General features: G+C 41.9%; 1 protein-coding gene across 9 annotated transcripts in view; it reads left to right on the forward strand.

Moving 5' to 3' along the window:
- The window catches only part of EXOC4 (exocyst complex component 4), a 755957-nt gene that overhangs the window by 55908 nt on the left and 687730 nt on the right, over positions 1-12319 (forward strand). For all 9 annotated transcript variants that reach the window (XM_047694109.1, XM_047694108.1, XM_047694110.1 and 6 more), the window contains exon 3: positions 9994-10188. In XM_047694109.1, the coding sequence (XP_047550065.1) occupies positions 9994-10188 (195 nt within the window). The remainder of the gene's footprint in view (positions 1-9993; positions 10189-12319) is intronic.

Genomic DNA, 12319 nt, shown 5'->3' on the forward strand with positions numbered 1-12319 from the left:
AGGATTTGAACGCTGGTCTCCCTAACTCTTAAGCTCCTCGCTGCTGGTTTTCAGACCTCTTTTAGGCAGTAACCGCGCTTCTTAAAATGAGCTGTCTTGTGGAACCCCGACATCCTAGCTGCCTCTTGTGTGGTGTTGGGGTGTGAGATGCAGAGCCTCATGCTTGGTCTCCTCCACACTCCGCAGCTACCCCTGCAGCACTTCTGTGCCCACGGGGCTGCACAGACCATTTGAAATGAGCCGCCAGTGCTGTTGATTGGTTCCAAATTCGTTGGACTCTCCCTGCCCAGTAACAGCTGTGTGTATCGCTTTCCCACATGTTCTCTTGTCTGTCTTCTAGACCTTACCTGAAGGTTTTCTAAGCAGTTTCTTAAATTATTCTTAGAAAAACGCTACTGACACTTGAGTTTCAGCCTCTAAGAGGAACCATTTTGAGAATCAGCAAGCTCTTAACCTTTTCTGAAGCAATTTGATGACCTCTTTACATTGTAAAATTAACTGGGCATTTTCAAAAGGGATACTCTAATTCTTTGCCTTTACAAATGGTGAGTTCGTCCTGTGGATTTATCTGTGGAACTAGGCAAAGCTATAGATCAGTTTAAAGTCAACTGTAGTCCATTTTGACCCAATATACTGAGCTCGAGAGGAGTCCGAAAATGAATGTCTAGTGCTGACCTTCTGGCTTTGCCCTGGGTAATCACAGTAAGGCTGAAGGTTTGGTATTTCTGTCTTCTGATTCGTCTGCTTGGCTGAATGGACTTTGTCCTCATGTCAAGGGAAACCTGTAGTGGTTTCTGCCTTGACTCCCTATCACTTGGAGTCAATAGCCTCTTTGCCCAGAGAGTTTTGGCTCATATTGAGAAAGAGTCTCCTCTTGATTACTTCACATTTGTTTTGGCAGCCACAGCCTGTTCGCCATCCTCATTTTTAAGTACACTGGAATTTTGAGCAAAAGAAAACAAAAAGAAAACTTTATTACATCAGACACTTGTCAAAGTAAATGTCACCTAATTCTATTATGAATTAGCTCAGTATTGGGAAGAGAAAGGGCTAAAGCTCTTTTCAAAAAAGCCTTTAATAACTGATAAGTGAGAAAAGAAAAATGGATGTGAATTTGTTTTTATTGTATAATTTGACAGTTTTGTACTGTGAAAGTCCATTTCTTATCACCAAGGAAACACTGATGTGTTCTTATTCATCTTTTCCTGTCATTTTTGGTTTTTAATTGCACTTTGGATTATGTACAAAATATAGGTGTATATATTTACACACCTATAAATAATCATGCATATTTTTAAAATAAAAGTGGGGATGACTGAATCATGACGGTGCTATGTTATTTTATATCCAGTAAGATAGTGAGCATGTACAGATGTGAGTTGAAATTTTCTTTCTGGTCTCTGCCAAACGAATGTAATGAGGATTCATTCAGCAAATATCTGTGGAGCGCTAGCCGTGTGTCTGGCTCTGTTTTCACTGCTGGGGTTATCCCCACGGAGAACACCTATCCCTGTCTTCACGGAACTGACGTGCTGTGGGCGGGAATAGAAAAACAAAGTAGGTGATGTTTAACCACGTGGATTGAGTCTCCGTGTGAAGTGTCTGTTTTGTGCTGAGCATTGACCGAGGCTCTGGGGTATAGAAGTGAATAAAACAAATTCCTGGCCTGTGGAGTTTACGTTCTGGTTTCCATTCTAGTCAAGGGCAACCCACTGTACGTTAGTACTGTGTGCTATAACAGATGGTAAGAAGCACCGTGCTTTCGAAGCCAAAAGCAAGGAAGGGAGAATCGTGAGTTGCTGTTTAAATGGATTGGTCAGGGAAGGCTTGACTGAGGGGACGTTTGAGCCAACACCTGAAGGAAATGAGGGAGAGTCAAGAGAAGCACCTTAGGAAGAAGGATTGGCAGGTTCAGAAAGGTCCTGAAGCAAGAACATGATTGGAATTTGGGGGAAGCAGCGAGGAGGCCAGTGGGGCTGGAGCAAAACGGGATAGGGGAAGGAAAGGGGAAAGTGGCTTGAGAGACAGAACTGGTGGATGAGGCGCAGTGTGGTGGGTCAGGTCACCGGGGGTTTTGGTGACTGTAAGGACTTGGTTCATAATTCTTGAATGTGGTGGGAATCCATTGCAATAAACTTTTGAACGCAAGAATGGCATGATACAATTTATAAATTTTAAAATTTATATTTAAATTTAAAATTACTGTACCTGACACACTGAGTAGATTTCAGTGGGGGCCACAGCAGGTGAAGATGTTCATATTCATGCTTTTAGAGCTCGAGAACACAGAACTGTTGACATTTCCCTGATAATAGTTTCATCTATGGATGTATATTAGTAGAATCTAAGTCCTTGAGGATAATGAGATGATAGAGTTGACTCTTTTCCTCGAGAGTCAAGTCTACTGGGAATTTTTTTTTCTAGATTAAAAAAAATACATGTAAATAAAAGAGCATGTATGACTGAGCAGGTCAAGTAATGTGGATAATCAGAATCCTTAGGCTATCCTATTACTGTTGAATACGTATTGATACCAGTCAGAATGACATGTTACTGCACTAGAAAACCTAGAGTCCGTGGGTTCTGCCGGTCTCCTAATAATGACGGTTACAGCAGCAGCATCAAAATAGATGGATATGAATGGGTACAAGCTGGGGACTTGGGTGGCACAGGTGATACTTGCTGCTCTTTGAATTGGAATGTTTGCTCTGCGCTATAGGGTGTGGATGAGAGGACATCAGATTTCTTTAAAGACACCAAGTATCTGTCTCATGTTCATCCCAGGAGCTGGTGAAGGGAAAATGTCTCTATGGTGAATGCGCACACTTTACATTTTACCTCAGTTTCAGCTGCCCCAAGTTGGTACTAGACCAAGCTCTTAACTCATTTCTCTTGCCTATAGTTAGAAATAACTGTATGTGATTATTCAAAGTTGTTGAGGGTTTAATCATTGAGTAGTGCCACATTCATTACTTACCCAGGCGCCCCAAGTTTGTGGCTTTTATATGAAAGTATACCTTGAGGGGTGCCTGGGTGGCTCAGTGGGTTAAAGCCTCTTCCTTCAGCTCAGGTCATGATTCCAGGGTCCTGGGATCGAGCCCCGCATCGGGCTCTCTGCTCAGCGGGGAGCCTGCTTCCCCCTCTCTTTCTGCCTGCTGTTCTGCCTATCTCTGTCTGTCAAATAAATAAATAAAATTATAAAAAAAAATAAAAGAAAGTATACCTTGAGAGATAGGATAAGAACAAAGAATAACCTTAATACAAGAAAATGTCATAGTAGAGCAACATGGATGTGGCAGGAAATTACAGCCCAAAAGTAAGGGGGGAAAACCCTGGCTGGTTCTTGGAGAAAGGGAGAAAAGCCTAAAAAGAGACATGCTCAACAGTGGGCAATAATGAGATAGCATAATTTAAAATCTAGGCAGTAGAGTGTGTGAAGGCGTTCACGAGAATTATGAGGTCGTGTTTCCATTAAGTTTGTGTATCTGTATTTGTGTACTATGTCCAGACTCTGCGACTTAAAGGAAAAGTATTACTCTTGGAAAGGGTTCAGTGGAGCCTCTCAGAGAATTTAAGACCATAGAATGGCAGCTAAGCAAAACAAAACAAAAAAACCTGAAGGGAACAAAAGCATGGGAATAAAAGTTTGAGGGTAATTTAAAAGTGATCGGTAGTTCTAAAGGGCTTTAGAACAGAACAGTGAGTAGTTTCTGCATGTCATTCCTTCCAGACACTTTGTATAAGACTATGGAAAAAAAGGGGTCGGACACATGCCAGGAGAACACGTTTATATGTAGATTTATTTTTAGCTACAGAAGAGAAAATAAATTTTGTACTCTCAGAATTAAGAATAACGTTGACTGTTACATTAATTTTCAGTTAATATCCCTTGCTTATGGGGAACTTTGTAGACTGTTTCTAGTCTGTAGTTGCAGTGGAGGGCTTGCATATTCGTTATTCTTTATTATAGATACTATGCGCACCCAAAGGCATCCCCCCTTGCCCACCCCCCCCGGTAATCCTTGAACAAAATCAGAAAATCGTTGAATCTGATGACGCGAGGCCTGTATCCATCAGCCTCTCTTACATCTGTCTCTGTTTCTGTCTCACAAATGCGACCACGGTGTTACTCAGAGGCCCTGGGCAGTTTTCCTCTTTTATCTTCCCCAGAACAAGGTTGCAGATAGTTCTGTTTCTCTGCTTTCTGTATCGTCTCACATACCCATTCACAATAACCTCTTTTTCTAATAGGCTCTAATAAGAGTGGCTGGAGGATCTTGTATATTGAAACTGAAATTCTTGCTGGGGCCACACAGGTGATTAAGAACAACCATGAAGTTACTAGAAGTCGAAGGAAGCAGAGGAAACTTGTGTTTGAAGAATGATTTCTATACTTGGGTTTCAGTGTGTTGATTTGAATAGCTTGACTATGGATTTATTGCAGGGACACCTAGTAGCGTAAGTTTTCAATCTTAATGATCCTGATAAATTCAGTAGAGTGGAATTAAAATGCTGTAACCACACTGAGAAATAAAAGTTTAGATGTAACTTGGTACCGTTCTCACATTTTAGATGTTACTCATTGATGGCTGCAGTGCGGTTTCTTTCTTTCCTGCATAAAAAGCATTTATTAAACTGTAATTTACCTGCAATAAAATACAGTATTTTAGAGTACAGTTCAGTGAGTTCTGGCAAATTTATATATCCTTGAATGTATTCCCATCCACCCCAGAGAGTTCCCTCCTGCTTCCTTGGAGTTAAAATTGTTTTCCCCTCCTTATCCCCTAACCCCTCCACATCCTGCACCAAACAACTCCTGATTTAAATCCCATCACTATATGGGGTGCCTGGGTGGCTCAGTCGTTAAGCCTCTGCCTTTGGCTTGGGTCATGATCCCAGGTTCCAAGGATCGAGCCTTGCATCATGCTCTCTGCTTGGCGAGAAGCCTGCTTGTCCCTCTCCTACTCCCCCTGCTTGTGTTCCCTCTCTCGCTGTGTCTTTCTCTGTCAGATAAATAAATAAAATCTTAAAAAAAATTAAATAAATCCCATCACTATAGATTATTTTTTATTTTTGCATGTTCTAGAACTTCGGTATGTACTTTTTGCACCTGGCTTCATTTGTTCATCAAAATGTTTGAAATTCTTCTTATTTCTTCTCTTTTATTGCCGAGTAGTATTCCCCCCTGTCGCCCAAGTTTTAAAATAACATTTCTTCATAACTGGGACTTTCTAATCAAAAAGTTGAAGCCTCAGGGCAATCTAATATTAAAAGTTCTTATAGCTTCTTATGTCTGCGGCTTTGGCTAATAACTTAGTTTAGGGAATAATTTCGGTGATGCACATTTTCCACATAGCCTGATGCCATCTCCCCCACCCCCAAACACAGACACAAGTTCTACCTTCCTTTTCAGTTTCCCTCCATGTAGTAGGCAAAGAGGGGAAGTGAGCTGACTGCATTGTATGTATCTTAGTGTGAAATGCCATAATGGTCTTTTTTCCAATGAGAAAGGAGTTTGCTAAGCTTTACTGACTCTTAGTAAGTTTATCCCTCCCTCTCTTGCTCAAGAGCCTAGTTGGGTGTTGCATCACATGAAATTTATTTTTACCAATTTCCATAGTAACTATTAAAAAAAAAATCTGAGAATTATAGAACCAAGTTGAGAAGAGTGAATATAAGAAATCAAACTTTAACAGATTTTAACTAAGATTTAAGAGACAATGGACTTAATAGCCGGAAATCCTAGCCTGGACGCCAAGAACTCCAAAGAGGATCTGGGAATGACAGCCTTGAGAAATAGGTTTCGAAAGTCCTTAGTAATTGGCATTAAGAGATACACAGTTGTAGGGTATTGAGTAGGGTTGAAGAGTAGAGCATGGGAAATATAGTCAATAATATTATAACAACTTTGTATGGTGACAGAGGATGACTACACTTAATCCTGGTGAGCATTTTATAATGTATATGATTGTCCTTTCACTGTGTCATCCACCTGAAACCAATACTACATGTCAACTATACTTCAATTAAAAATTTAAGAAGTCAAACCCACAAGTGATGACAAAAACGGTACTTCCCCATCTCATCCTTCCCCAGTCCCAACTGCAAAACCTCAAAGGCACTGACTATTACTCTTAGTGAAATGCTTACAGTAGTCTCGACTTTCCTATTTTAAAGATTTTATTTATTTATTTGACAGAGAGATCCCAAGTAGGCAGAGAAGCAGGCAGGGGGAGGGGGAGCCGGCTCCCTGCTGAGCAGAGAGCCCTATGTGGGGCTGGATCCCGGGATCCTGAGATCATGACCTGAGCCGGAGGCAGAGGCTTAACCCGCTGAGCCACCCAGGTGCCCCGATTTTTCTATTTCAGACATGGTGTAGGAGCTTCTAGCTATGGAAGATGGGGTTTAGGTCTGCCTCCCACTCTTTTCCCTACCCCACTTCATCTTCTTCCCTCAACCTCTCTCTCTCTGGTGTATCCTAGTTTTTGGTTAAATAGATGGTGCTAATTTTATTACAACTACATAAATATTTACCTCTAAGCCTCCGGCATACTCTTTGTGCTTCTGCAATTTCATTGTTGCTACTTTCCTTGTAATTACTGATTGTTCCTGTTGCCTTTATTCTGCGTTGGTTTTCCCCTTCCCTGGATCCCCTGTTTGCCATCTTCTGTTTTTCTCTTGTGTTGATGGAGTGTGTTTTTTGCTAGCTTGCTGAGATATCGTGAATATAAGGTTTATTTATTTATTTATTTATTTTTTGAGAACTTGTATGTCTGAAAATCTCTTTATTCTTCCCTCACACTTGATTGATAGTTTTTCTGGGAAATAATTCTCTCTCAGGATTTTGAAGCTATATTATTCCTTTGTCTTGTAGCTTTTAGTGTTACTGTTGAGAAAAGTCTGATGCATTCTGATTCACAGTTCTTTGTATGGATTTCCTTCCTCTCCCCACCCCCCTTGAAAGCTTTTACGATTGTCTCTTTATCCCTGTGTTCTCACATGTCAGGATAATGTGCCCTGGCTTGGGTCTTTTCTCAGTCCATTTTCTTGAGCACTTGGTGTGCTTTTTCAATCTAAAAACACGTGTCTTCTGGGACACTTTCTTTTATTATTTTATTGGTATTTTTCTCCACTCCATTTGTCTCATTTTTCCTCCCCTGAACCTCCTATTTGGCAAGTAGTAGACTTCTTGGATCAATCCCCTCATTTTCTTTTATCTTCTTTCTCTTGTTTTTGTTTTATTCTCCGGAGATTTCCTCAAGGGTAGCTTCTAGCCTTTATATTGGATTTTTTTTCTATCATATTTTCATTTCCAAGAGTTGTTTTGATTCTCAGTTGTTGTCTTTTTTTAATAACGTCCTATTCTTGTTTCATTGATGAAGTGCCTTCCCCTGTTTTCCCTAAGGGATCTTAATTATAGTTTTTTTTTTTTTGCAAGATTTTATTTATTCATTTGACAGAGATCACAAGTAGGCAGAGAGGCAGGCAGAGAGAGAGAGGAGGAAGCAGGCTCCCTGCTGAGCAGAGAGCCAGATGCGGGGCTCGATCCCAGGACCCTGGGATCGAGACCTGAGCCAAAGGCAGAGGCCTTAACCCACTGCGCCACCCAGGTGCCCCTTAATTATAGTTTTAAAAAAATTTTGTTTCATGTATAGATGTTTGTCCTGTACCACGCCCCTCCCCCCCTCAGCACTTTTTCCTTTTTGTTTGTTTTGGTGCCTGACTTTGCATATTCCAGGCTTTCCTTGGCTAACTACCTAAATGGAAGAGGGAGGAGGTACAAAGCTGCTAGGGAGCTCAGAGCATTTTTGTGGGCCTTGTCTAGTGATGAGTGGGCAGGGACCCAGCAGTTTCCTGGGTAAAACCCCAGATGTCGCTAACTCGAGGTCTTTTTGCCTGGTCACCTTTCCCAGGAAGAGCCCCACGTTTCCTGTGTTGGGGCTGAAAGTCCAGCTGAGTGTGTTCAGAGCCCCCTGGCCCCAGGGGGCCCCAGTTTTTGGGTTTGCTGTCCAGTGCCTCACACCCTTCCCTTAGCCCTGATCTTTTCTGATTTTCGGGTCATAAACCTTCTATTTGGCCACTGTTTGGTGTGGAGGGAATTTCCCCTCTGTGTGGTTTGATGAGGCTCCAGGCCTCCAAATACGCCTAATGGAAGGTGTGAGCCCTGTATTCCCGCCTTCGGTGTTTTTGTTGCTTCTTGTCCACGGTAGCAAACCCTGCTCCATGCTAAGCCTTTCACATTGCTCTCCTCTGCTGAAGTACTCACGTTCCAGCCTTCTTGCCAACTTCAAAGGTTTTGTTACCATCTCTTATATACTATTCCCGCCTCTCTGTTCTCCTTTTTAGATGCTTTATGCTTAGAAGATTTTTCTTTTTTAATCACTTTGGAAGTGCAGAAGACGGTAATTAGGACCATCTTCAGTAGGTTTTCAAAGGGGTCCATGACTCCCCCCAAAGCGAGTAATCATTCCACTGTGCTTATCAAGAGAGATTACAAAATCTCTTTATTTATAAAGTGTTCTTTTTACATTAGAGAGTTTCTTAAAGGTGGGATTTGGTATTACCCTGAAGTTACTGGTGGAATAGAGTGAATGCTTTCTCAGGAAGCGTTCTGGTCTTAGCATTCTGTCTTTATGTTTCCCATGTGTGTTGGAAAAATGTTGAAATTTAGTTTCATAATGACCAGAAGCATAATATTTCTGAGTATGTGCACCACCACACCAAATCTCGCAGAAGAAAGATTTTCAATAGTCAGAAACATGGTAGACTTTCTAGGGTGGAGGAAATGTCCGTGTTTGATTGTTTGGATTGTATAGCTGTCTTGCATTAGCTAAAACTAATCAAATAGTGTACCTGACATGCATTCATAAATCTTACCTAAAACAAAACACAAAATTACTACTCTCTATCTCTCTCTCAAGAAAAAAAAAAGTTGGGTGTTGTGCCTGGGTGGCTCAGTCGGTTAAGCATCCTACTCTTGATTTTGGCTCATGTCATGATCTCAGGGTAGTAAGACGGAGCCCCGCCTTGGGCTCTGTGCTGGTGGGGGGCATGGAACCTGCTTAAGATTCTTGCTCTCCCTCTCCCTTGCCACACTCCCCGCTTCTTTCTCTCTCTCTCAGAAAAACAAAAACAACAAACACTGTGAGCAAATACTGAATTCTAATTTAAATAAAAATACATGTGAGGAATGTCAAAAGTATGGGAGAGTAGCTCTGTGAATTGCGGAAGGCCATGATTCTTTTTATTTCTTGTCATAAAAATCAAAAAGTATTAATTATGAATATGAAAATGTGCTCCTCATGTACCTTGTGACTACCCCTCCCTGCTCCTCCTCCTCCAGTTTTGTTGAGCTGTGCCGTACTGGTCACCAAACTGCAGATCGATGAGAACGCTTGAGATTGTCTTATTTAATATCTAAAAATCTTTGGTTTGTGCTAGTTCCTCTTATTTTGAGATTATCTCTAGATGTGTCTACTCTTGTCTGGAAAACGGGCTTATTTTCATGTCAGTCGAGATGGATGCGCAGTTCCTTGGCTGTAAACTTCCTCTGACTTAGGGATGTAGGATGGTCCGAGTGACCTATCAGCTGCGTAAGAGACATGCAGAGAAAACGGGTGAGGAATAGTAGCTGGACTCTATCAGTCATTCTCTTTTAGATATTTTAACCTCATGGGTGGATATTTTAATGTATTTTCAGAGCTCTCTTAGTCCCAAGTCCCCTTTCCTAGATTCACTGAGAGGTAGGTTAGGAGTCGTTTTCTCATTTCACAGGAGAGCGAAATATACCCAAAGTTGGAGGCCACCCATCCAGGTGAGTCGGTGTCAGAACCAGGATGAGAATTTTGCGAGCCAACCAGCCATGGGGATCCGTGGGAGGGGGGATTAGGAACGGTTCCCTTCTAGTGACACTAATGAAGACAACTAACCAGATTATAGGTTTCGGATGGCAAGACTTTGGACTGACTTGACGTTGACCCTGTTTTCTTGTAGGTGAAAGAGAATCTGCTTTCGTGCAAGATGCTGTTGCACTGCAAGAGGGACGAGCTTCGGAAACTGTGGATCGAAGGAATTGAACATAAGCATGTCCTGAACCTGCTGGATGAAATTGAGAATATCAAGCAAGTGCCTCAGAAGCTGGAACAGTGCATGGCGAGCAAGCACTACCTCAGTGCCACCGACATGCTGGTGAGAGGACGGTCACACTGACAGTCATTCCCACTAAGCTAGGAGAGCCCTCGCTCTCGTTCCCCAAGCGCTGGCTTTCATGTTGCCCATTACAAACTGCCCTCTTGGGACTCACGAGCCCTTGCAGTTGAAGCCGGACTGGTTCTTTTCCTAATTCTAGTGTTCGAAATAGTAGACAATTATTACTGTATTGTCGGCCTTTGGAACCATGGCAAGTCGTATAAGGGTAAAAAAAAAAAAAAAAAATCCAGTACCTTGATTGTGTTGGCATGGTAATGAGAAGTGTTTGAGTTTCAGAGGAAGAGGGTTAATGAATCCCATTGTATTTTATTGATTAATTTACTGATTTTTTTTTTTTTTTTTTTTAAAGGAGGCTCCATGCCCATTGTGGAGCTTGAACTCACAACCCTAAGATCAAGAGTTGTGTGCTTTACTGATTGAGCCAGCCAGGTTCCCCTAATGAATCCCATTTTAAAAAATGAAATCTGTATGAGAGACAGCTTTAGGAGATTGACAAACTTGATGTTCCAAGTTCTTTGAAGGGATTGTTATGTGAGGGCTTTTTTTTTTTCCCTTTAAATTGATAAGAAGGAAAATAATACAACGTTGAGAAGGAAAATAATTCTGGAGCAATAATTCTGGAAGGGACTTTGTTAAGCAAGAGTACTCCACAGCCTGGCCTTTAGCCTCTGAGTCCATTCTGTTACTATTTTTTTTTTTAAAGATTTTATTTATTTATTTATTTGACAGAGAGAGATCACAAGTAGGCAGAGAGGCAGGCAGAGGGGGAAGGGGAAGCAGGCTCCCTGCTGAGCAGCGAGCCCGATGTGGGGCTTGATCCCAGGACCCCAGGATCATGACCTGAGCCAAAGGCAGAGGCCTAACCCACTGAGCCACCCAGGCGCCCCATTATTATTATTTTTTAAAGTAAGCTTTACACCCAGCGTGGATCTTGGACTCATAACCCTGAGACCGAGAGTCGCTCACTCTACTGACTGAGCCAGCAGGCTGCCCCCATTCTGTTATTTTTTGAATTAGAAACGAAAATTTGGAGAATGTTGCAGCTGTTGGTACATGTGGCTGAGTGTCTAGAAGATGAATAAAAAATAATATCCGTCTCGTTATTTATTAAGACTGATTTTCTCAGGGCCTGTGGCTCTTAGAGGGCTGCTCTGTCTACCTCTCCTTTCCACACAAGCACCCCCACTGCTGTCTGATTCAGAGTTGTGTGGGGGCTACAGAAGCCCTCTAGCAGATGACTACATTTGGATTCTTTTTTCCACAATAGGTGAGCATCCCTTATCTTTGTTTCACCAAATTAGATTGGCTCTAACACTGGGAAAAATACCTAGAGGGCTTGGTGGGAGAAGCAGGGTAAATCATCCAAGTGGTTCCAATTGAGATTTTCAAGAAGAATTTTGCCATAAGTCCTTCATAAGAAGCTTTTAAGGGAATCTGGTAACCAAGACGTGAGATATGTGATGATATTCTATCCTACGTTAAAACCTGGTTGTGTGATAGGAGTGTAAGGGCGCCTGGGTGGCTCAGTGGGTTAAGCCTCTGCCTTCAGCTCAGGTCATGATCTGAGGGTCCTGGGATCGAGCTCCACATCGGGCTCGCTGCTCAGCAGGAAGCCTGCTTCCCTTCCTCTCTCTCTCCCTGCCTCTGCCTACTTGTGATCTCTCTCTGTCAAATAAATAAATAAAAACTTAAAAAAAAAAAGGAGTGAATAGTAAGCAATTCACTTAACCTATCAGCTGAAAGGACAGGAGTACATGTGGAATGCCACCAATATGTTCCTTCTGCCTGTCGTCTTCAGTGTTCTCCTGTAGACTGTTTCTTCCACATGTAGGTGGGGTTTGGGAGAGAAGTTTTTTTAATTAGAAAATATGGGGGTAGGGTCTAGGTTGGGTCAGCTGGACTATTATAATTGTCAGTTCCAGTTAAAATTATGTGGTTGGGGCAAGTGAGGATCTGGGGAGTGGGGTGGGAAGGAAGAGCAGTTACCTCTGGAAGGAGGTGAGTATATGAGCTATGTTTTCCAGAAGTTCCTTCTTTTTCCTGTTTGTTGTTGTTTATATATTCTGGACACTAATCTTCCGTTAGATATATTTGAAATATCTTCTCTTAG

Source organism: Lutra lutra, chromosome 11 (assembly GCF_902655055.1).
Source record: "Lutra lutra chromosome 11, mLutLut1.2, whole genome shotgun sequence".
Classification (NCBI taxonomy): Eukaryota; Metazoa; Chordata; class Mammalia; order Carnivora; family Mustelidae; genus Lutra; species Lutra lutra.